The sequence below is a fragment of the Andrena cerasifolii genome, chromosome 7 (genome assembly GCF_050908995.1).
Source record: "Andrena cerasifolii isolate SP2316 chromosome 7, iyAndCera1_principal, whole genome shotgun sequence".
Taxonomy (NCBI): Eukaryota; Metazoa; Arthropoda; class Insecta; order Hymenoptera; family Andrenidae; genus Andrena; species Andrena cerasifolii.
The window spans coordinates 391,058-417,679 of record NC_135124.1 but is presented as its reverse complement, the minus strand read 5'-3'; the positions used below and the strand labels follow the sequence as shown (position 1 = coordinate 417,679).

Sequence of the window (26,622 nt, the reverse complement as noted above, 5' to 3'; positions counted from 1 at the left end):
TACCCGCACATCCATATCCCCAGCGAGGGTATGATTTGGCGTTTGGCGTCAAGATTATTCTCAACGGAGTCAATGATGCCGCAAGGCGTGCATAGACGCTGCGGGTGGTCACATCGAGCAACTGCTCAACTAACAGTAATCGGCCCCTTTCGGGGCCACCAATTTTATAACGTAGGAACAACACGTTCCATGAAAAGTAAATTAAGTGATCAGTGTTAGTGGCCGTGCAGTGAAGTGAATATTCGGTACATTAACCTGGACGCACTTGACGTTGCGATCCTTACCATCGGGTGGTGTCGTATACCTGCGATCAGCTGAGCACTGGGTGCAACCCTACCATAAATCTTTTCGTCCACCGATGACCAGGATCGGTGAGTAGGGGTGAGTGTTATTTAATTTATTAGTGATTATTAGGTGTAGAAATAAATTCTGTTCGATTTTCGGGTTCAATAACAGTTTGATTTAAAAAGTATGAAAACAACTCAACCATCGAAATAATTTCCATTATTGTTAATTACCTTTTGCCATTTTTCTGGTAGCTTACGAATATAGCTGCGATAGAAATTCGGTTGCTTTATACTGATTATGTAAATCCAATCGGAAAGACTTTATTCATACACCTAATATTATTTTTTAAATTTAGTTATGTTGGCCGTAATTAAACTACGGATTTTTACCTCAGTAACGAATTATGATCACTTGTCGTACATTTTTTGTTTCATTACCTTTTCGTTTATGCCTTATTTGAAAACGAAATTTGCGTACTTCTTTTCCTCTCACTTCAAACAATTATTATTTACGATTCCGCTTTAAAATAAAACTGTGTAACGCGGTTTCCTTCGGCGCATGCCGACTTGCTTGTTCATACCTTCGTAGTACAAGCGCAGCCGCTTGCCACATAGCCAACGCTACAACGGGAGCTCGGGCGAATGCGCGCGCTCTGATTGCTCGGGGGTTTTTGTTAATATCTCATTAACGAAGCTTCGGAATATTTTCGCTAAGGAAAAAGTTGTTTCAAATCACCCCCTGAGTCACCCCTTTCAGGAACTCCGACATTTTTGGGACACCCTGTAGAATAGACCTATCACCTTATGGGACTTCGTGTCGCCACTCAATCTGTGTTACCGACCCATAATTGGAGGATTTAATTTAGCGACCTCTGTTCATGAACAGCGGCCAACTCAAGAACTACTCTGAAATGTTTTGAAATACTTAAATATATGTGCGTGCTTGTATACGTGTAACTTGTTTAGAGTGAGAGTTTAACATAGAGGGCGGGCTTTCGCTAAGCTATGCTTTGGCTCGGTTTGTCAACGACTCACGCCGGATTTCTTTCTGAAAACCTATTTCGGGGATCAGTAGCCTATATGGCGCTGAAATATGGCACTTGTTGAGAGCTTATACAAGCTATAAATTGCAAGATGAAACTGATTGTTAGTGTTTTTCATGAAATGGAACATTTAATTAATATTTTAACATTTCGTACACGGAAAAATATTAAAAATTGACGCTGCTACTTACATTCCCGCAAATTTCTGCACTTCGCGCGTGTCTAAATAGACGGTACCCATCCTACGACACGTAAAAGTCATTGAAAATAATGAATTTAAACGTTTTTGTAAAATTTATATTCGTAGTCTTTTGGACCCAAGGCCCCTAAATGCCTACGTGTCGTTACAAATTGATTGGCTCTGTCCTTATTAACTACTGAAAATTAACTATTTAAAAATTATAAAAAAAACATCTACGATGTAAATACACGAGCGTAGGTAGCGCTTACGTTAAGATCTGGGTACACATATCAGTTCCGCGTCAGTCATGGGCGTCCGGAGTGGGGTGAAAAAGGGGCAGTTGTCCCCCCTGACTTTTGAGAAAAAAATCGCCTATTTTTTAGACCTTGTCTCTATTAAGTTTATACTAAAAAAGTGAATAATTCGAAATTTAGAATTCTAAAATTCTGAAACTGAATAATACTAAATCGGACAATTTCGGATGTAAATTTTTAATTAAATTGGCAATACAAAATGAGTTAAAAAAAGCAAGCGGGCTACTCGTTTTTTCATTACTATAATTTTCACCACCGTCACTTCAAAGTTACCCCACCCCGTGGAATAAAGTCTACAGACGCCCGTGGTGTCAGTTCACGTAGAATTCAAGTACTCTTCATTACTTTCCTCAATTACTTTACTCCAAGTACTTTCTATTACAGTCATTAAAAATAATCAGAATTATATCATGTTTGGTGTTATTTTTATCACAAAAACACTAGTAATCCATTAGTAATACGTCTATGATTAAAATTGGCATAATCATTACTGAATGGCCTATTGCTGACTTTGTCCTTATGCAACTAGTCTAGCGTTTATGACCTCCGAGCCGCATCGTTCGAAAGCTTTTACCTAAGAACCCATCAGGGTCGTTAAAAGAGGTACGCGTTGCCGTTCAACCGATTTCAAGAGAAAGGCCAGAATATCATGGCCATACAATTTTAACTTTCTGAATATGAATACAGATCCGACACTGAAGGAAAAAGATGAATGAGTATAATTGTCTTGAAACGCTGCGGATTACTACATACATCTGAAGTATTCAGGAGTTATGTTTCTTTGGGAAGGGGCTGGGTAAGGTGTATTTTGTGAACAATCAAATCGATAGCAATTTTTTTTCTTCAATTTATTAATGTATTAACAAGAACAGCAATAAACAGTAGAAGATGGATGAACATTTCTAACACAATCATTTTCGATTCATTGCTATATCATTTCGTTGCATGGAATGAAATGCTTTACATCTATTGAATTCCATTTTTGTTTTTCGTGTACAGCATATAGTAGTATAGCAAGGCGGGTTCTAGATCAGGCCCTCCGACGGGAGCGCGAGGACGAGGGGTAGTGAGGGCGCGCGGGGGAGCGCGGCGGAGAGAAACATGGGCGCGGGGCCTGCGGGGAAAGGAAGACCGGTTGCGCGCGTACGAGCCGCGGAGTGGGGGAAGCCGTGATCGTGGAGGGGATCAGTCCGGGCCGAGCCGCCGCGGAGGCCTCTCCACACTTGGCCCACCGTCGGAAATTTTTCAGAGGGAGGCATTGACCCCCGAAAAAAATCTCTTTCAGAACTTGGCCCACCCGAAAATTTTTTCAGATCTAACCCAGGGTGGGGACTGTCCTAGAAATTTTTCTCCAAACCAATATGCGTCAAAAATTGTTTCGGACGATGTCGGGAAAGATCGGCGTTTTTCGACACCGCGTCCTCGAGGGAATGAGACGGAGCATTACTTTAAAGTAAAAATTCTAGGAGGGAAAGAGACACCACTACATAGGGGATAGAATCGCATGCATTCTAAAGCTAACAGTATTTCAAAGCGTTCCGATTTAACGTCGCTGCGTATCGCGCGATCTCGCGTAATTCTTGGCAGCGCGAAGAACGAAATAGAATTATGCAGCGTCAGCAGAAATCTTTTTTCCCAACGCAGAGAAATAATAATTATTGAAACGGCGAATCTTAAAAATTAGGCGGTGAGAGGAGGAACACGGGTAAATAAAATTGAGAAATAATATATGTTTATGAAATATATATTGTTACAAATAAAAATATGAAAGAATAATATGAAGGAATAATAAAGAATATAAAAAAACATAATTAAAATTTATTTGGCTTAATTATCCCACTCGATCACATCATCAGCAAATAGATTAGTTAATGGTAAATCCATAGGAACTTGCACAGGGTCAGTTTGAACTGCAACAACACTAGCCTGAAGCCCCGATACTTTATTCCTTAAGGTATGAAATTCAATATTTTCCGCTTTGACGTTTCGCCAAGCCACACTCTTTGGATGATACGCATGATTATTCCAAGATATAGTTATTTGTACATTATCATCATCATCGAAATCGCCTAAAAACGTTTGTTGTTCATATCGATGCATCGAATATTCCTCATCATCCTCGAAGTAGTCGTGTATTGGATTATCGCATTTTTTAAAAATTTTTTAATAAATGTCGCCATCCTGATTAGCTTCCGCCTCATAAAGTTCTGCACATCGAATTGCTTCGGTTTGAACCGCAACTTTTCGACAGGCCACATACATTTTCGGGCTGAATGAATGGATAACTGCCGCAGCAGGGGTGATCATAGCGGTAGCCGGACGTTTCAAATTCATGGGCAATGACATAATCTGAAATCGATTTTTCTTATAATTCTCAAAGTTACTAACACAACGATTCACTAAAAATATGGCAATGGAAACTTACGGTATTAATCGATGTATTTCGTGTGTATTGGAAGGCGGACGATATCCTTCAAAGCGATCTCGCTTACAATAACACTTTGATGCGATAGTCTTCGATGTAACTGCAATCCACTCAGATGCAATAAATTTTAAAACGTTTCTTGTAGTAACGTATGACCTGAACAATGCAGTAGCATGAGAGAACTGATTTCACGTGGACATTCCATAATCACACATACGAAAACATATAGCAATAATTATTCATCGTTGCGTTCGTGTAACGTACCGCTCACCTGCATTTTCACTGACCATCCGCTCCTGCCATGCATACCTCTTCTTCGAATTATTGATGGGCCATCCTCTCTTTTTTCTTCTTCGAACTCATCGTCTTCCCATTTTTCTTTGGACACATCATTCAACTACACCATGTCACTTTGAACGGGTATTGAACGGCTTTGATCGCGTATCGAACGTGCATCGTACCACTTTTACATAATAATTATAACTATCGTCTAAATCTAGCGTACATCACATGCAGGCGGTTGGCTTGGGGAGGGTGAAGAAAAACAATTTTATATGCATTAAAGATTCATTAATTTATTTTACGTATTTCTCTCCGCGCACCGGCGATGTGCACTGTATGCATCGAGATGCCGATCAACAAATTTGGGGTACCGCTCGAGAAGAGTGGGGCAGCTAGAATGGACTATTACAAATGGAGCGGCTTGCTTCGAAATTATATGCGTGATAACGCTCTTTGCGTGATCGGTGCCGATTTTGATGCAAAATCACGCCAGATACGACGCGTAGCTCAGCCGGTGGCCGACACCGATGCCGTCAATAAACTATACATGGAAAGGAGCATTAAACTTTTGAGAGAGTAGCAGGAAGAATTAGAGAGGAAGCTGGTGTATTATGGTATTTAAAATTTACGTTACAGCGAGCTCTTAAATACCGTATATAAAAATTTATATGTAATGAATTGTTGGATGACCAGCTCTGCTAATATTCGTTAGATAGTAATCGTCGCGCAGCAGTCGGTTAGGGCAACAGCACGGTAGTTGGTGCCTGGGTCGGTTCAGTCCCTAACAGAGATGGGCAAATTTTTATTCGCCACAAACGTATATGTTTTTAGTCGAATAAGAATTTATCCGAATAAATTGTTAATCGATTAAGGATTTATCCGAATTATCCGTTTTCAATCAAATAATAATTTATCCAGATTACATAAATAATAGATTGTGTGAACACACTTTTATAAAACTAAGAGGAAATCGAAACAATAAAGAGTATTCGTAGGTACTATTATTTGAATAATTTCGTAATAGATATTCGAATATAAGGTATTTTACTAATAACGAATAATTATTATCCGGATGAAATATTCGACTAAATAGATCACGGCGCGAAGAAGGCGCGACTCATAGATTTATGCGGTGTCAGCAGAAACGTTGAATCTTAAAATTAGGTGGCGAGGAGGAAGACGGGTAAATAAAAATGGAGAAATAATATATGTTTAAGAATATATATATATATATATATATATATGTATATATTGTTACAAATAAAAAGAAAAGAATATAAAATGAATATAAATATAAGATATAAATATAAGATATAAATATAAAAATATAAAATAGAAATATAAAAAAATAGAATATAAAAATAGAATAGAATATAAAAATGGAATAGAATATAAAAATAGAATAAGTAGTAAGACAAGGGGGATTCTAATTCAAATTTGAGTTTCAAGGTCATGATCATGACCTTGAAACTCAAATTTGAAAATTTGTTTTTTTGTCGGCGGGCTGGCGGCGGATGACGTCATAGAGATGGCGGAGTGGTGGGGGGTATCATCGAGGAGGAGGAGGAACCGCGGGGTGACGGTGCGGGGGTATCATCGAGGAGGAGGAGGAGGAACCGCGGGGTGACGGTGCGCTACTCTGGAGCGTGGTGGTACAGACTGTCGGTAAGGAAGGAAATATTAATTTTATGATATTAATATAAATGAAAAAACTTCTCGGGGCGACGGGGCTCGAACCCAAGACCTCCGCGGTACGAGTCAGCCGCCTAACCAACTCCCCCAAACGCCGTCTCTGACATTAGTCTTTTCCGAATGGTACATATAGCGAAACCAACGGAGCGTCACATATGTGACACGCACACACACACACACACACACACACACACACACACACACACACACACACACACACACACACACACACACACAACGTCGACGTATAATAATTTATTTTTATGAGAAATTTTATCAGAAATTGTTTCGAACGATGTCGGGAAAGATCAGCGTTTCTCGACACCGCGTCTTTAGAATACCATTGTAAAATAAAAAATTATTGTATTTATTAACTCGTTCTTATAAATAGCGGAATTATTGCATAAAAATAAAATAAAATTCTTTGCATATGTATAGAAATTATTATATTTATTAACTCGATCTAATAAAATAGTGGAATTATGTAAAATAAAATTGCTCACACATATAAGAATTATGCAGCGTCAACAAATCTTTAAAAATAGGCCGTGGGAGGAGGAACACGGGTAAATAAAATTGAGAAAATATATACGTTTAAGAAATATATATTGTTACAAATAAAAAAGAATATAATATAAAAAAAAGAATATAATATAAATAAAAGAATATATAAATATAAAAAAAGAATATATAAATATAAATATAAATATAAAAAAAGAATATAATATAAAAAAGAATATATAAATATAAAAAAGAATATAATATATAAATATAAAAAAGAATATAATATAAAAAAAGAAGAATATAATATATAAATATAAATATAAAAAAGAATATAAAAAAGAATATAATATAAAAAAGAATATATAAAAAAAGAAAAAAAAAGAAGAATATAAAATACAATTAAATAATAATAAATATAAATAAAAAAAAGAAGAATATAAATAAAAAAAAGAAGAATATAAATATAAATATAAAAAAAAATAATAAATCTAATGTGGGGACCGCGGTGGTGATGGTGATGATGATGATGATGGTGATGGCGGAGATGGCGATCGCCGCTGCCGTATCGGCGGCCCCACCCGCCGATACGGCAGCCAGGGCTGCCGCAGCCTAGCCACCCTCGTGGGGCCCGCCGCATTCTCCTCAGCCTGCGCCGGTGCCTCCCCCACCACCCGCGCATTCATCATGAAATAAAAATTCTAGAACACACAAAAAATTGATATTATATTTATACAAAACATATTAAATATATAAAAAAAAAAAAAAAAAAAAAAGGAAGGTATTACATACTTGCAGCGGGGGTGAAGGTGGTGGCGACGGCGACGGCTGAGAAGAGCCCCAATCCGGGGACCACACCCTCGGCGACGGGGGTGACGGTGGTGGCGATGGCGGTCCGGGGGGTGACGGTGGTGGCGATGGCGGTCCGGGAGGTGACGAGGGTGGTGAGTTCTGGAACATAGAAACCCGCGATATAATATTTATACAAACGTCTGATTTTAATCTAACACGATTTCAAAGGTTAAACGCAATAAATGTTAAAAAAATACTGTTAAGTACATACCTCTGCGCTGCCTCGACACTCGGGGGCTATTCTCCACAATCCCATTTCTTTTCGCAAGAAAAATGTCACTCAGAAAGAAAGAAATATCGAGGTTGCGACGACTCGATTTGAATGCAACTGGTCTCGACGCATCTCCTGGCTCTTGCATGTCAAAACCCCCTCCTATCATGAAATCGAGAAATGCATAGCTTTGCAAAGTAGGATGCCTTTGTTCTTCACCATCTTCATCACAGGCCACCTGCATTTTCGCTGACCATCCTCCTCCATGTACTTATCTTCTTCACTGAGCGTCCTCTCCTTATTCACTCGCATCTTCTTTCCCTTCTTCTTTGCACACATCATTCGACTAGATCACACCACTTTCAACGTGAATCGAACGGGTATTGAACGGTTTTGAACACCTATCATACCACTCTGAACATCTATCGAATATGTATTGAACATGTATCAAACGTGAATCGCACCACTTTGATCGCATATCAACCGTATATTGAACCACTTTGAACACATAACGTACCACTTTGAACATCTATCGAACGGGTATCGAACATGTATCGAACCACTTTGAACGTGTATTGAACGTCTATCGTACCACTTTGAACATCTATCGAACGGGTATCGAACGTCTATCATACCACTCCGAACATCTATCGAACGTCTATCAGACCACTTGAACATCTATCGAACGTCTATCAGACCACTTGAACATCTATCAAACGTCTATCAGACCACTTGAACATCTATCGAACGTCTATCATACCGCGTTGATCATGAATCGTACTACTTGTACATAATTACAACTATCGTCTTAATCTAGCGTACATGCAGAAGGTTGGAGGTTGAGGAGGGTGAAGAAAAAACAGTTATGCATAAAAAATTGATTATATTTTATTTGTGTATTTCCCTCTGGCGTTTAGACCACCAGTTGAATATTTTAAATACATTTTGCATGGCACAGTGCTTTGCGTGTCTGCCACATCGCAGAGTATTAACTACGTTTAGCTTATTTAGGGATTTGATATCCTCGTAGTCAATGTCTAGCGTCTCGATGATCACGTCCGCTCTCGTATTTTCATCGAGGAAATCCATGAGCCAATCGCGTTTCTGCAGCCCTTTAACGTATACGACATGGGGTGTGTCATCTTCCTCGTCGATCGCATCGGCTACAGCTTTCATAATTAGCTGTTTAGCCATACTGTACGGAACGTCTCCATCTTCCCAACGTAGTCCATGATGTTTTGCCACCAACCACCGGATGCTCGATTTGTCGGATTTTGTAAGAAGATATTGTGGCATCGAACTCCCAAAAATATAGTGCGAGAGAATTGTTCCCTTTCGTAGGATAGCCACTTCCTTCGCGACAAATCTTCCATCGACGATGAACCCTTGCAGGTCAACGAATGTTGGTACGACCATTATCGGTACAATTTAGAGGTCCGTTCGCTTCCAAGACAGACTGGAGAATGCAGTCTTTCTCGTAAAGCATCTCAATTTTCACGATGAAATTTTGTACGAATTTGGTACAGGAGAGGGCGGGCAAGTAGCGCAGTAATTTAATTGATTTTGCGCACCACATTTGTCAGCGGATTGTATTCATCCACCCGATCGTGCAGAATCAAACAGTAGGCCGTAGTATTTGCAGGTACGTTTTCTTTACAATCAAATTCTATGCGCACGTCCACGGTGCTATTCTTGATCGACTCATTTTGTCGCGAGCAATCAATCACCACGAGGGGGCCAAATTGCAAAAATTGGGCTACGGTGAATAATGCCTCGTTGCAACTATGTCCGTAATACGATTTACGAAAATGTGTATACATGTTAAATAAGATGGCGTGCCTATTCTTGTCAAAGTCCAAGTTCATGTCATCGTACGGGTAAAATTCCGAGTTGAGAAAAAGTTTTACATTGGTCAATTTGCAGTGGTCAAATCGAGTAACATCTTCAGTCATCACATTCTTTCGAGCAGTCTGTAGAGCAAAGATAATGTATCGCGGCTTCTCCAACTGTGCAGCTGCCTTCACGGCCCACGAATGCTTGGTCGTGCTCTGTAAGAGAGGATACTCGTACAGATCCCACGAGCGAAAACTAATGCTCAGGTTTTGTCCACTTTCCAAAGTATGTAGCAACGACAGCTTATTAACGTCGTTCAGCGTCACGTGAGGCATCCGCCATTGCACTTTAAGTAATTCAATTTCTGGTTCCAACGTCGGCGATCCTATTAGAGAATTGTTATCGTTGCGCGATCGTATTAAAATCAATTCGTGACGCGCATTAATAACCATGCGTTTGTAGTCCTCGCAAAATCCCAACAAATATTTGAGCGGGATGCAAAAATTGAAATGATTTTTCACTATTAGCTCATCGTGCCGTTTCAAGCCCCATCCCGCATTCTCCATATTTTTGTCTTCATCAGATGTCATCGATACATAGTTTTTAAGCGTGCTAGTTATTCCAACGTTTCTGTTGCGATCAATCTCCACACCATTCAGTTCATATCGAATCTCATCAAATATGAATGCCATGCAATTATTTCCCAACATCACCGGTGATACATCATTCGGCTTATTTATCGTCAATTTCCCCTCCAGGTAGAGGAAACTTTCACACGGTAATGTGTATAAATCCTGTTGCTGTATAGGTATTCTTATCTCATCGCTGTATCCAAACGTCGTGTTGACGTAAGGGTTGTATGTGTGAGTCTCAAGCTTGACGATGCGATCATCAAACGTCGGCTTCGCGCTAATGCTTAGAATGTCAGTCATTTTTCAACTTAATTGCGTACAATGAATCCCAGCGATTTCAAAAATGCAATGTTCGCAGCACTGAACCTCTTCTTTTTAGCGTAATCAGAGCTGTTGCAGTTGCAGTTGTTGTTGTTGTTGTTGTTGTTGTTGTTGTTGTTGTTGTTGTTGTTGTTGTTGTTGTTGTTGCTGCAAACAATTTCGTTTGGAAGAAACGTGTTTCTGGAGTCGTTCAACACAAGCATTTCATACGACTGCACCACATGTATTATCATCGACCTCGTCGTACGTGCAGTCTGATGGTAATCTCTTCACCTCGAAAATCAAGCAACCGCCCGTCTTGATCCACAACACGTATCGTTAGATCCGAAATGACCTGTGCGGTGATTGGAAGGTAAATGATCTGCGCGGGCGTTTCCGATATCTTATATCCCGGCGGTACTCTGGGAGAAAATTCATGTATGGTATGTACGCGCTTCCCATTGCTGTACGCGCCAGCGGTCACGCTACATTCTACGCGAATAATGTTCACATTCATGATATTAATCGGATCGTCCGATTCGTGCCACTGTTCCGGTTCTAATACGCGATTCGTCGAGAATCCCAGTAACGATCCAATGTTATTGGGCTTCGTAAAGTCTACAATGAACGAGCAGTACAGCTCACTTTTCATGGTGTTGTTGTTGGGACGCAACACTATAGGATACTCATCGCTGTCGCTACCATCGTTGGCATTGGTGCCATCGAGTTTTTGAGGATATCGCTCGAGTAATCGCTGTTTCAAATACTTGGCAATGGCGTCTAATTCGTATGAACCGTGGGGAATCGTAATGTATTCAAGGCTGGTGTCGACGCTGCTATTGGTCTCATAGTTTGTGGTGAAGTAGAATTTATCGTTGCTGGAGTCGATGTTGGGTATTGTATGGTAAGTTTCAAGGGTTGTTAGACCAAGCTCGTAATCATCGTCGCTCAAATCTATGGGTGGAAAGTAGCTCACCGCGAGGGTGCTACTCTTGCCGGTTAGAGTGAATGTTAACGACATATTCCAAGCTGTACGACTGGACTCGTACTGAATCAAAGTGGTGAGAAGTCAATCCTTAAATTTGCAACCAATCGTTTGTAGAAAGCGTAGACATAGTTGACCACAATTGCTCTGATTGTACTCCTGATAAGGCGCGTGATTGTATTCGATTTTCACGACATCTTTATCCAGATATTGTACCAATTCCTTAGGCGGTCGAAGATTGCCAAAGCTGTCGAAGTATACAGCTCGACGCCCCCTCTTCGCATACGCCACCCAATGAGTCCCCGGTCCCTCGACATTATCCAAATTCACGATACCGCTCTCGTTTCGGCGTACTCCTCCAACAGGTAGTGCATTGCGCATAAAAACACCTCTAAAAAATGGAATACGCATACGTTTTGCCAACTCCCCCAATTGCGCATCTGTAGTTACGCCCTCGGGCATTTTTATTGTCTTTTAGGCGTTTTTTTTTTTTGTTTCGATATTCCCTGTCCGCGCTTGTATGGTGCGAGATAAAGTCCGCGACCTTCCATGGTGCGATTATGACGCTGCATTTCCTTGGCGATCCCCGCTGCTCCACCGGCTAATGATCCGAGAACACCTAGCAGCGGGAGAAGTGGTAATATGCCACCTCGTTTTGCCACCGGAAGTATCCGCTTTTGCGATGCTCTCCTTACAGTCCTTTTGCGGGGTTTTGTTTTCATCCCCATTCCGATTTTCGTCTTAGCTTTCATAGCTGCCCAAACAGCTGTAGCAGCACCTCTTTCACCCAGAGTCGAGTCTCGCGCAACGATGCGTTTTCGCGCTTTGTCAGCGAGAACCTTATCTGCCGTGTGCCTTTCACCGAGGTCGTTGCTACGCGAATATGCAATATCGTGTTCGCGACACGCTGCGTCCAACGGATTGATGCCTCGATCGCCTCTAGCCAATCGTTTTGCTAGATGAGTTCCTGGACCACAAAACTGATATCCCGGAATATGTAATTCGATAGGTAACGCGTTTATCGCCCGATTTAACAGACCACAACCTTTCTTTACTCTCTTCGACGACATTCGCTGCAGTTTTTAATCAATGGTGCTGGACCGTCGATATGCGTTCGCTGCCAAGGGCGATTATAATGTTCCAAGCATCGACGATACTGCTGAACCTCAGAATCGACTTTTATATGCTCGGGGAGTCTGTCCCACAACTGATCGATGTGCCTGCCAAACTCTCGCAGTAGAATAATTTTTTATATATATTTCAACTGCTCAGCGGTTTGGTCTCGAATATCACAATTATCCGACAGGATCAGAAGCATTTTGAATAATGAGCTGTTTTGCTTCGGCGCGAGCCTATAAATAGAGCGCACCGCAGCTTCGACGTATCAAAATCATTTTTCGCAGTTCACGGAGAGGATGCGATTCGTGCGACAACCTGTGGCGATACGCGTGACTAATTTTGATGATAAATCGCAAATGATGTCTCCGAAAACGAGACGCAGACACGGTAGCATGCTACCAAACACTATACGCTGCCTCATTTGTGGTCCATCAAATTGTGGAAAGACCAACGTGCTGGTCAGCTTGTTGGAAAGTCCTCACGGCGTGTGCTTCGAGAACCTGTACGTGTATTCCAAGTCGTTGCAACAGCCAAAATATAAGTATTTGGAGAATTTATTGACTGCGATAGATGAAATTGGCTACTTTACATTTTCAAATAATAGTGACGTCATCCCACCGAGCGAATCGCTTCCGAATTCCATTTTTATCTTTGATGACGTGGCATGCGACAAGCAAGATACGATAAGGGAATACTTTGCAATGGGACGCCACTCGAACGTCGACTGCTTCTATCTCTGTCAGACGTATGCAAAGATTCCCAAACATCTTATACGCGACAATGCGAATCTGTTGATACTGTTTAAGCAAGATGGTACCAACTTGAAACATGTGTACAACGATCATGTAAACACTGATATGTCTTACGAGGATTTCTGCGCTTTGTGTCGTAATTGTTGGCAGCGGGAGTATGGTTTCATGGTGATAGATAAAGATAGCGCGATGTCCAATGGGCGTTATAGAAAGGGATTTAACGAGTTTGCGCTACCGTGAGATGCTCAATCGTCGTCAACACATCGGTGGGAAAGCATCGTCTGCGATACAATGATGATTAGTAGTCAGGAGATTAAGGATCGCGAGAGAATAGCGATGGAAATTGCAAAAACCAGCGAATCCATTCGCAGGAAACATCAGTCTTTGAAGACTGACAAGATGGATGAAGATATCGCACTGGAAAAATACTTTAAACCTATTACCGAGCCCTTAAAACATATTGTGGAAAATACTGCTGAGACAGAAGCTGACATATCACCTGCGACGAGTATGAGCATTGAAACATTAACGCCTAAAACAAAAATCCGGCCGACATGGAACGCATCGCGTAAAAGAAATAGTAAACAGTCATACATGTCATTGGAAAATTCGCTCGTAACCTCCACACCAGTTCAGTCGAAGCGGAAACGGTTGAATGTCGCATCAAACGATTCCACGGTTCCTCCTGCGTCAATAAATACATTTCCCGATGTACAGTCGCTCACAACCAATGATGACGAAGACGTGTATGAAACTTCTGCCGATGAGTCGCTTGCAGCATCTATTAGAGAGCAACTCCAAACATCCGAGGGGCAAGAAACGTTTCGCAACCATTTCGGTCCGTTGGGACAAAAATACATGAGCGCAATCCTAAGTGGAGATAGGGATACGACCATAGATTATGTGTACGGTGTATACTTTGGTGGTAGTGGAATGATGCTGGGGGATAAGGTTTTCGATATGGACAAGGATGATAATATAATCATAGACGGTGTAAGATATGGAGGAACGCCTGGTTTGTATGAACTGATTTTCAAGAGAATTCCCGATGATGCTATATACACAGATGCTGATAAACAAAAATACAAAAGTATACTGCTGATGACGAATGCTCACAGACGTGGTCATAACGCACAAAACCCCATATTGGGTAACAAGGGATACAAGTACAAACATGTAATTGCGCCACTACTACCCCGTGTATTGACCAGTAAAGCGGGGAAAGGTCTAAGGACATCGCGAGTCATGGTGGTAAACGATAACAAGATCGATTATGTGCACTGGGATGATCCCAACGAGCTGGTGGATCGATTGCGTTTGCTGGAAGCGTCGCGTCAGGCGGGTAACAACTCGCACGACAACGAAATTCTATCGATTATCGAGGAACTCCGCGAGGCAGGCCTCATTATAAATTAAACCGCACGCCGATGATGTGCACTGTATGCGTCGAGATGCCGATCAACAAATTTGGGGTATCGCTCGAGAAGAGTGGAGCAGCTACAATGGACTATTACAAATGGAGCGGCATGCTTCGAAATTATATGCGTGATAACGCTCTTTGCGTGACCGGTGCCGACTTTGATGCAAAATCGCGCAAGATACGACGCGTAGCTCAGCCGGTGGCCGACACAGATGCCGTTAATAAACTATATGTGAAAAAGAGCATTAAACTTTTGAGAGAGCAGCAGGAAGAATTAGAGATGAAGCTGGTCGCGTTTCAGAAAGATATGCTGACGTTGCAAAACAGCGTTCAAAAGATATCGCAAGCATTGAATCCTATCCCGCAGCAACAATGCGAAGGAGAATCATGCGAGACGGTTGAACTTGTCGAGAATTTCCTTGGGGCGGTGGAGAGCACATAATGCACGTACACGATAATTATCGCATCATTCGTGGCAAAGATACATCTGCGATCAAACATGCAGCCATTTAAGAAATCCATGAGTGAAGAAAACTATGGCCACAAGAAGCTACAACTTGTGGAGGAATTGCACGCTCCAGCTCGAAGACATTTTCCTCGGAGGCGCGTCATAGTGCGTGGATATGACGATCTGTGGCAAGCTGACATTGTAGAAATGCGTCCATACTCGCGATTCAACCAGGGTCACCACTACATACTCACCGTCATCGATGTGTTGAGCAAGTATGCATGGGCGTTGCCGCTCAAGACTAAAAGTGGCGCTGAGGTGACTAAAGCGTTTGCAAAGATATTTAGAGATCGATATCCGAAAAATTTGCAAACCGATCATGGAAACGAATTTTACAACACCGATGTGCAGAAACTCTTGAAGAAGCATGACATTAATCATTATTCAACGTATTCGGTGATGAAGGCCTCCGTCGTAGAACGTTTCAATCGAACTTTGAAGAACAATATGTGGAAACTGTTTACGCTCAATGGAACCTATAGATGGACCGATTCGCTACCGCGTCTACTTGCAGAGTATAACGCGCGAAAACATAGAACCATCGGAATGCGTCCTTGCGATGTTACCCCTGCGATCGCCGACAAGCTGCTAGCCACAGTATACAGCAACCTAAAGATCGCTGCTCCAGCGAGATTCGAGTTGGGCGAGTTTGTGCGCGTGAGCAAATTTAAAACCATCTTCGATAAAGGCTATACGCCGAATTGGACAACGGAGGTGTTCGAGATAGCCAAAGTACAGACAACTAATCCCGCGACGTATCTGCTCGTCGATTCCTGTGGAAAACCCGTTGCCGGAGGATTCTATGAACACGAGCTGCAACGCGTCGCCGATCCTGATGTGTATCTAGTGGAAAAAGTGCTGCGTAGAAAGGGGGATAAGGTATACGTCAAGTAGTTGGGGTTTGATAAATCACACAATTCTTGGATAAATAAAAATAATGTATTGTAAAATAATAATAATAATACATGGTTCAATAAATACAATGTTATACATACAAGTTCAAATTTCTTTTTTTATAATACTTTTATAATGGAATTTTACAACGGAATTTTATAACGTCCCCAGGGCAGAGTGTCGGTAGAATCGGGTACGATATACCGCTTGTCGTCGTATGGACTTAGAGCGATTTTGGATTCTGAAATGGTGTACACTTTATGCAATTTAGACCGTATGCATGATTGCCTGCGAACCATTTCGATCTCCTTTTGCAAACACTGCGCGTAGTCGTCGAAAGTTATCGTTCTGGCTATGACGTTGGTCTTGACGCCTTTCGCTTTTTTCGTATCTTTTTTACCGTCTACGCGAAGTGCATACATTTTCGCTCTAAGACCTACGAATTCGGTCATTATCATCCCATTATTTTCGTCCTTCATCAGCCCCGGAACCTTCTTATTTAAGCGCGGCATATTATATGTATTGTCAGTAGGATAATCGCTTGTGTCGAATCTATCGATATCGCGTTTCACGGACTCGTAGATATCATCGCATCGAATGTGATAGATGAAGCTATCAGTGTCTGTGTATAGAATTTTACATTTTTGACCATATAGTGGAGACATGTACTCGTGATGAAATTCGTACAAACAAATTTTTTATATGTCTAGAATGCACATACCCACATATATCGGTTTGTTGAATTTCACCTCGAGTTTTCGCAATTCAACAGCTATTAAATTTTCCGAAAAAACACTTCTGCTGTGGAAATTCGGTTTCGCGATCATTGCCTCCGCACCATATCGCCCTTCCCAATGTGTTAAAAGTTTTACGTCCATCTGATTTCGCACATTTTCCATAGTTTTACCGAATACTGCGTTGTTCATCAATTTGTACAAATTTTTTTCAAAGTCGTTTGTCGCGCATGTTCTAAACCGTGTATTGAGTTCGATGTAATCGCGGAGCCAGGGCGATTGAGCGAATTGAAGCGCGCGGTGTATCTTTGTAATACGAAGACAGTGACTCGTGCACTGCTGCAGGTTGCGATAATGGATAACGTAACGCTGCTTATCGTATACCGTCGCGAGTAACTTGTCCTGTCTGCTGCCAGGTGGTTTGGCACGCGTCGGGCAGAACGGTAGATCGGCGTGAGCGTCGTGCAGACGTTGCGGATATTCCAGATCTACCTCGAGAATGTATCCCGTGGGCGAATCGACAGCGATCGAAGACACGTCAAAATTTGCGACATCTTCGACCCATTGAAATTTGGCGTATGGTAGGGGCTGACACATTGCCCATCCGTACAAGTTGTTCACGTCAAAGTACATCAAGTACGATGACTGTTCCGATGGGTTGTAAGATGACATGTACTTGTTATTGGCGTGTGCGTATCTTCCGGAACATTGGCTTAAACCGCCACGTATACCGCGTTCGATAAACATGCCCATATCAATGTCTGTGAGCAATTCGAATGTAATTTTGGTATGTTTTAGCATGGCATCCCACGTAAAGCCAGGTAAAGTATAATAATGCGCTGAATCTAATCCGTAACTCTTGATACAACTTTCGCGAAAATTTTCAAAAATATCTGCCAATAACAAGACATCTGTTTTCAAATACAAGTCGCTGTATTCGTCCAAAGTTCTAATCCTGAAACGCTGCCAGACAATCTCGGCGTGCGCGTAATCGCTCTTGGATACAGTCTCACCCGTTAACGAACTGTAGAATGACTCGCGCGGTGGTAAGCATGGATCCTGCAGCTTGTTCGCGCAATCAAGGTATTCGTATGGAAATACACCCTTTCGCGTCAATAAATTGAAATCTTCGATGGATAATGTTTCAAATTCGGATCGTAAAATTTTTAATTTATCCGCGCTAAGAAAAGATGCTAATTTGTTGAGACTGGTATTGAGAAATTTGTATGAATCGATGAATCGCAATTTAATACATTTTCGCGAGTCTGAGTCAGCCGTATCTTCAACATTTTTTGTGAATGAAATGTACTTTTCTTTCGTTATGGGTAATACGTCAATGCTGCCTTCGAAAGCGGTAGCTATTTCCTCGATAATGAAATGCGAATCGTAGCCGGATAAATTATTGAAAACTATGGGGATGTAAAACGCATTTTTATAATTTAAATTGCACTCCGAATGTGCTGGGCCTCTAAAGCGTCCGGATAGATGGCAATGATCGCGAACTCGTACATCTTCAGCCTTGAATGGTTCTTCGCAAATATGACAGTGTGTTGCATCGCGAAATGTCGCCCATTGTTCGGGAGTTAAATCAAGCATGGGAACATTGTTGGTCAGAATGGGTTTGGCGAAGTTTGCAAAATTTTCCAGTTCGTTGACGAACCATGAAACACAATCCGCGTCGCGGCGACATCGATACGTCGACAGTGATGTATCGTACGAGCAATGCATATAATATGCAATGCTGTGCACTTTATGGTGTTGATACGCGCGCAATTTACTATCCATTTCACCCATTCGGTGATTGTCCTCTGTTTTTTCAATGATGCACTCAAGATCGGCGTACACCACGAAGGGGAGCCGCTCCTTCATACAGTGGTTGCTGAATTTGAGCAGATTGTTTCCTACGCTGGGCAACAGGATGGCGCAATCATTCATTTGTCCGCAGTCCAGCGAATGGGCCTCCAACTTCTCGGCAGATCCAAAGTAGTGCATGCATCTGCAAAAAATCAAAAATTTTTTTATTTAATTTTTTTCAACGATATTTTTCAACGTTTCATAAGTTTATGTACATACCGATCGCAGATGAATTTTTTTTCTCTGTGCCTGCTCAACTGCATGCTCACCAGTCGGGATAAGTCCTTGATCAGCACAAAGTGCCCTACATCGCCGTGCTCATGATTCGGCGTGTAGAGCAGATTGACGTGTCGATCCCTCTTTTGGCTGGTGAGACGCAGCGGAAAGACCGTCGATCCTTTCTCCATCCCGAAGGTGTACACGTTGACGGAGATGCCGTTCTGCCGCTCAAACTTCCCAAGCTGCTCTAGGGACATTGGAAACTCAATGTCTTGGAGATTTAGCACCAATGTATAATGTGGATACGAACTTGGTCGATGAGGGTTTCTTTCGGCGGGATGGAGAGCTGCGACCACTGCCCGCGCGAAGCAGGCGTTATCCTCGGATCGCACGCTAATTGTCGCTTTCTTCATCAATATTTCCCGTGGCAACTTGAAGTGGCACCCTACGCGCAGCGGATTGTACTTATTAACGTTGACGGTTAGGTTGAGAATCCTCATCAATGCCCATCCACTATCGCGTTCCTGAAACTCTTCCAACGATGCCAGGGTGGGTTCGATGACGCATCGTTGGTACCACTCCTGTAGATCACATGTACCGAAGAGTTCGCAGTTCCGGGTATTGATGCTTTTGCAAGCATGTTTGTCCCCCGCCACAAATTCGCCGTTGAACACAGTGTTCACTTTGAGGTTCTGATGTTTCCTCAAGGCGCCTCGTACATACTCCAGCACAATGGTCCCCGCATCCTCGAGGAAGTTGCGCGGCTCGATATAGTTCGAATTTAACACTGCACCAGTTAATACGCGGGTATCGAACGCAGTGTCTATTTCGCGCCACAAAAGTCCTGTGCTCGAATGTCCAGCACCTTCATGCACGAAACGTCCGCGCAACGAATATTTTAGTCCTTCGAGATGAGCGATTCGAGCAACCAGCGATTGCTGAACACCGATCGATAATCGCGGGCGTTTCACTCGGCTGTGTTCTTCCAACGATTCGATGCACTCGTTGCACCGTTCTTCCCACGCGAGGTATTCTTCCTGTGAAATCAATCGCGCAGATTGATCCAACAATTGGCGTTCTACTTGCGCGAATTCTCCCATGGTTGTAAATGAAATATGTCTTTTCCTCGCAACACGTTGCAACGATTTGAGGCTTTATGCAGTTTAGAGTGCGCTTTTTAAGACTGATACCATGGTTTGGTATCTCTGCCTAACTCTTTTTGCGTACCCCCTCCCTCGAATGCACCGCGTGCAAAAACGACGATCCGTCCCAGCATGGTTCTGTGCGGTTTCTACCGATACAGCATAATTCTTTCTATGATTCGCGCGTATGACGAATTAGCGCGCAAAATCATCCGACACAGTTTCTGCTGACGCCGCATAATTCTAAGATTCGGCGCTTTCACAGATATTGTATTACATTCAACACGTGTCGAGACTTTTATCCTTGAAGGTGGGGCTCAAATTACATACAATCGCGCGATATGCTGCGATGTTAAGATTGGAAAACATTATGGAAAAATTGGTAGCTTTAAAATAAAATGCTGTGGTGGGGGAGGCAATTGCTCCTCTATTTAAGCCGAGCTCTTGGACGCTATTCCATCAATCGCTCAGTAGCCTCAGTGACTTTGACGGAACAGACGGTACTCCGTAAAAAATATAGTGCACATCAAAATGTACAAACACAGCTTAAACGATTCATCCTGCGCAGCCGGCAACGATGGTGGGTTTCCAAATAAATGTGAACAACAGCAGCAACAACTACATCATCATCAACAATCCAATATGAGGTATGTACACGTTACTATACACTTTTCATTTACTTCATTCACTGTAAACGCAAAACGACCGAAGTATCAATTTCATGTACTTGTTTCTTACAGTTCTGGATCCGTATCGCTAAAAACGATGAAAACATCGAAACCATCAATCGTACGGATCCTGGGGCGTGATTATCCACTGACTGCAACAGCTTATAAACGTCTAACTATAGGAATTCGCATTGGTATGGATTTGTGTCACGTTGAGATCGCCATAGCCGACAATAAAGGCAGCGAGTTAAGCTTTTCAATGTCTACGTGGAAGCTCCTGCTACAAAACGAGGTGGACATACTCCAACGATTACGCAGCAACGCAACATCGCCCCAAACTCACATTATAATTGATCATTTACGACTAGAGTTCACGCGTATGCATGATGATCAACTTATTAAAATCACCGATAATCGCGTTGTCATATATATGACTGAAGCCACGATGTGTAAATTATTCGCGTACAATCATTGCATTGAACATATGTATACGTGGCTAACTGAAAATATGTACTCTGTAAGCAGTAAATATGCCACTTTCGTAGACGTTCTACGTAGCGCTACCGCGCCAACAGATTATGTAAAATTAATTTCTGAAAGCGAACACTTCGAACAGCATTCATTGATTGATTGTGAATTGTTAGCATGTGCAATCAATCATATTGTGCATGATGCTCGTAGTAAAAAATGTTAAATTATATTCTTTTATGATTTGTAACAATATATATCTTAAACCTATATTATTTCTCCATTGCATTCACCCATCATCCTCCCCGCCATCTAATTTTAAGATTCCGCGTTTCTGTGTTACATTTCATTCTTCGCGCCGCCAAGTGACATCACCCTGCACGGTTGCTCCAGAGGAGTCGAATTACGCGAGATCGCGCGATACGCAGCGACGTTAAATCGGAACGCTTTGAAATACTGTTAGCTTTAGAATGCAAGCGATTCTATCCCCTATGTAGTGGTGTCTCTTTCCCTCCTAGAATTTTGACTTTAAAGTAATGCTCCGTCTCTTTCCCTCGAAGACGCGGTGTCGAGAAACGCCGATCTTTCCCGACATCGTTCGAAACAATTTCTGATAAAATTTCTCATAAAAATAAATTATTATACGTCGACGTTGTGTGTGTGTGTGTGTGTGTGTGTGTGTGTGTGTGTGTGTGTGTGTGTGTGTGTGTGTGTGTGTGTGTGTGTGTGTGTGTGTGTGTGTGTGTGTGTGTGTGTGTGCGTGTCACATATGTGACGCTCCGTTGGTTTCGCTATATGTACCATTCGGAAAAGACTAATGTCAGAGACGGCGTTTGGGGGAGTTGGTTAGGCGGCTGACTCGTACCGCGGAGGTCTTGGGTTCGAGCCCCGTCGCCCCGAGAAGTTTTTTCATTTATATTAATATCATAAAATTAATATTTCCTTCCTTACCGACAGTCTGTTGTACCACGCTCCAGAGTAGCACCTTCCTTACCGACAGTCTGTACCACCACGCTCCAGAGTAGCGCACCGTCATCCCGCGGTTCCTCCTCCTCCTCCTCGATGATACCCCCGCACCGTCACCCCGCGGTTCCTCCTCCTCCTCGATGATACCCCCCACCACTCCGCCATCTCTATGACGTCATCCGCCGCCAGCCCGCCGACAAAAAAACAAATTTTCAAATTTGAGTTTCAAGGTCATGATCATGACCTTGAAACTCAAATTTGAATTAGAATCCCCCTTGTCTTACTTCTAGAATAGAATATCAAAATAAAATAGAATATAATAAAATAAAAGAAAATAAATATAAAACAGAAAAATAGAAAAATGTAAAACTATTCTAAAAAGGGGGAATGTGACGAGGGGGTGATGGGGGCGACGGGGGCGATGGGGGCAGCTGCGGTGGTATAATAAATATCTCCACCATTGGCAGCCGTCGCAGCCCCCGCCGCGGTGCATATGGCCGCAGCCGCGCGGCCCCATATGCAGGATCCTGCCGCATCGCAGGCGACAAACTGCGCCTAATACGAGGGTGCGGCACCTCGCGCTGCAAATCCTAGAACATAGACATAAATGTTGATATAACAATGATATAACAATGATACATTAAACTGATTAAACATGGAACACACAAAAAACAATGCACTACATACCTGCGATGGCGGCGAAGGCGGCGACGGCGGCGGCGAGTTCCAGTCGCTCGACCACGAGGGCGATGGTGGTGGCGAGCGCTAAAAGATAGGAACCCGCGATATAATATTGACACAACCGTCTGATTTAATCTCACTCGGTATAAATGGTTAAACGTGATAAATGTCAAAAATATTTTTTAAGTACATACCTCGGGGTCACACTCCGGGGCGATTCTCCAAACTCCCATTTTTTTTTTCGCACAGAAATCAATTAACGAGGCAGTCTGACTGTCGTCAGGATTGACGAGCGACTGTTCCCGCAGCACTCATACAATTTGTCACCCATGCCTAAAGTTGCATATGTTGCAAAGTAGGATAACATGGTTCTTCACCTTCTTCGTCACTGACCATCCTCTCATTCTTTATGCTCCACCTGCTTTTTCGCTGACCATCCTCTCCTGCTATGCATCTTCTTCGAATTATTCACTGGTCATCCTATCCTTTTTTCTTCCTCGCACTCATCATTTGACTGAACCTCTCAGGATCAAATATTTACTGATACGCAATTTCTTCGATGCAATTAATCGATCAAGTTTATAATCTCGATCACACTTTTCACACGCTTATGAGGGGATCCCTTTGAATTTGATCCGCAAATTTCGAGGCATAGTCTCGTGAAGCAGGGAAAATACAGAAGGCAGTTAAAAAATTCTAAATGACTTTAAGATAAATTTATTTCAATTTCTAACAATTTCCTTTTAAATCACTTCGCGAGACCAATTTCACATTGTAAAAGTATCTGCGGCCAATTTAATACCATTGTCCACGTGATTATCATTAATACGGTCAAGTTAATGTGACATTCCATCATCATTTCGATCTTTTCTTTCGATTTTGTTATCCAAGTAAGACCCTTCACTGCACGTTGTTGGCTATGTTCAACGAAAGCCCGATGCACCCGCGTAACCGTTTCTGGCAAAAGGGGAGAGATATTTTTTAGCATCTACCGAACGTCTATCGGACCAATTTGGACGTCTATCGAACCACTTTGAACATCTATCGAACGTCTATCGTACCACTTTGAACATCTAGCGAACATCTATCGAACCACTTTGAACATCTATCGAACGTCTATCGTACCATTTTGAACGTCTATCGAACATCTACCGAACGTCTATCGGGCCACTTTGAACATCTACCGAACGTCTATCGGACCACTTTGAACATCTACCGAACGTCTATCGTACCGCTTTGAACATATATAGTACCACTTTGAACATCGACCGAACGTCTATCGAACCACTTTGAACGTCTATCGAACATCTACCGAACGTCTATCGGGCCACTTTGAACATCTACCGAACCTCTATCGGACCACTTTGAACATCTGCCGAACGTCTATCGTACCACTTTGAACATCTATCGAACGTTTATCGAACCACTTTGAACAGCTATCGAGCGTCTATCGGGCCCCTTTGAACATCTATCAAACGTCTATCGAACCCCCCACCCCGAATTTAACTTTAAAATAATCATGATTGTGCCATAATTTTTTTTGTTTGATGGGAATTTATCCGACAGTCAGAAATAATTTTCTTCTAAGCAGTGGTCGCCAATAAGAGCTTTTTTCTACGACCCATCGGAACAGTCGTCGTACTTGATGTAGTTTGACGTGAACAATTTGTATGGATGGGCAATGTGCCAGCCCCTACCATACGCCAAATTTCAATGGGCCGAAGATATCACAACTTTTAACGTGTCTTCGATCGCTGTCGATTCGCCCACGGGATACATTCTCGAGATAGATCTGGAATACCCGCAACGTCTGCACGATGCTCATGCTGACTTGCCGTTCTGCCCGACGCGTGCCAAACCACCTGGCAACAGACAGGACAAGCTACTCGCGACATTATACGATAAGCAGCGTTACGTTATCCATTACCGCAACCTGCAGCAGTGCACGCATCACGGTCTTCGGATTACAAAGATACACCGCGTGCTTCAATTCCCTCAATCTCCCTGGCTCCGCGATTACATCGAACTCAATACACGGTTTAGAACATGCGCGACAAACGACTTTGAAAAAATTTGGTACAAATCGATGAACAACGCGGTATTCGGTAAAACTATGGAAAATGTGCGAAATCAGGTGGACGTAAAACTTTTAACACATTGGGAAGGGTCATATGGCGCGGAGGAAACGATCGCGAAACCGAATTTCCACAGCAGAAGTGTTTTTTCGGAAAATTTAATAGCTGTTGAATTGCGAAAACTCGTGATGAAATTCAACAAACCGATATATGTGGGTATGTGCATTCTAGACATATAAAAAATTTGTTTGTACGAATTTCATCACGAGTACATGTCTCCTCTGCACGCTCAAAATTGTAAAATTCTATACACAGACACAGACAGTCTCATTTATCATATTCGATGCGATGATATCTACGAGTCCGTGAAACGCAATATCGATAGATTCGACACAAGCGATTATCCCATCGAGAATGCATATAATATGCCGCGCTTAAATAAGAAGGTCCCGGGGCTGATAAAGGACGAAAATAACGGTGTGATAATGACCAAGTTCGAAGGTCTTAGAGCGAAAATGTATGCACTCCACGTAGACGGTAAAAAAGATACGAAAATGGCGAAAGGCGTCAAGACCAACGTCATAGCCAGGACGATAACTTTCGACGACTACACGCAGTGCTTGCAAAAGGAGATCAAAATGGTTCGCAGGCAATCATGCATACGGTGTAAATTGCATAAAGTGTACACCATTTCAGAATCCAAAATCGCTCTAAGTCCATACGACGACAAGCGGTATATCGTACCCGATTCGACCGACACTCTGCCCTGGGGACATTATAAAATTCCGTTGTAAAATTCCATTATAAAAATATCATTATAAAAAAAAGAAATTTGAACTTGATGAAACTACACATCATGTTGATACGAAGTTTTCAAATTTGCGAGCGTGTTATAGCGGTGCGATGTCGTCGATGAAACTTTAGACTCGTGCTGCGCTGTTAAAGCTATACGTGATAGTGAATATTTCGATGATAAATCTCTTGTTGATTGCGAACTGCTGGCATGTGCCTTTAAATGATATTATCGACGGCGCTTGCAGCAAAATGTTAAACAAATTGTTCACATATGTATAACATTGTATTTATTGAACCATGTAATATTGTATTTTACAATACATTATTTTTATTTATGCAAGAATTGTGTGATTTATCAAACCCCAGCCTCTTGACAAATACCTCATCCCCCTTTCTACGCAGCACTTTTTCCATTAGATACACATCAGGATCGGTGACGCGTTGCAGCTCGTGTTCATAGAATCCTCCGGCAACGGGTTTTCCACAGGAATCGACGAGCAGATACGTCGCGGGATTTGTTGCTTGTACTTTGGCTATCTCGAACACCTCCGTTGTCCAATTCGGCGTATAGCCTTTATCGAAGATGGTTTTAAATTTGCTCACACGCACAAACTCGCCCAACTCGAATCTCGCTGGAGCAGCGATCTTTAGGTTGCTGTACACGGTGGCTAGGAGCTTGGCGGCGATCGCAGGGGTAACATCGCAAGGACGCATTCCGATGGTTCTATGTTTTCGCGCGTTATACTCTGCAAGTAGACGCGGTAGCGAATCGGTCCATCTGTAGGTTCC

General features: G+C 42.3%; 3 protein-coding genes across 3 annotated transcripts in view; 2 read left to right on the top strand and 1 right to left on the bottom strand.

The window, feature by feature from the left end:
* The window catches only part of Cow (Proteoglycan Cow), a 1,009,917-nt gene that overhangs the window by 728,361 nt on the left and 254,934 nt on the right, over window positions 1-26,622 (top strand). The gene's annotated exons all lie outside the window — the stretch shown is intronic.
* Window positions 4,255-19,451, bottom strand: LOC143371157 (uncharacterized). The gene is made up of 3 exons (XM_076816107.1): window positions 19,039-19,451; window positions 18,298-18,961; window positions 4,255-4,350 (listed from the first exon to the last, which is right to left on the bottom strand). The coding sequence occupies exons 1-3, from the start codon at window positions 19,449-19,451 to the stop codon at window positions 4,255-4,257; spliced, it is 1,173 nt and encodes a 390-aa protein (XP_076672222.1).
* LOC143371248 (uncharacterized) lies at window positions 25,188-25,838 on the top strand. The gene has a single exon (XM_076816210.1). The coding sequence runs from the start codon at window positions 25,311-25,313 to the stop codon at window positions 25,830-25,832; it is 522 nt and encodes a 173-aa protein (XP_076672325.1). The 5' UTR covers window positions 25,188-25,310; the 3' UTR covers window positions 25,833-25,838.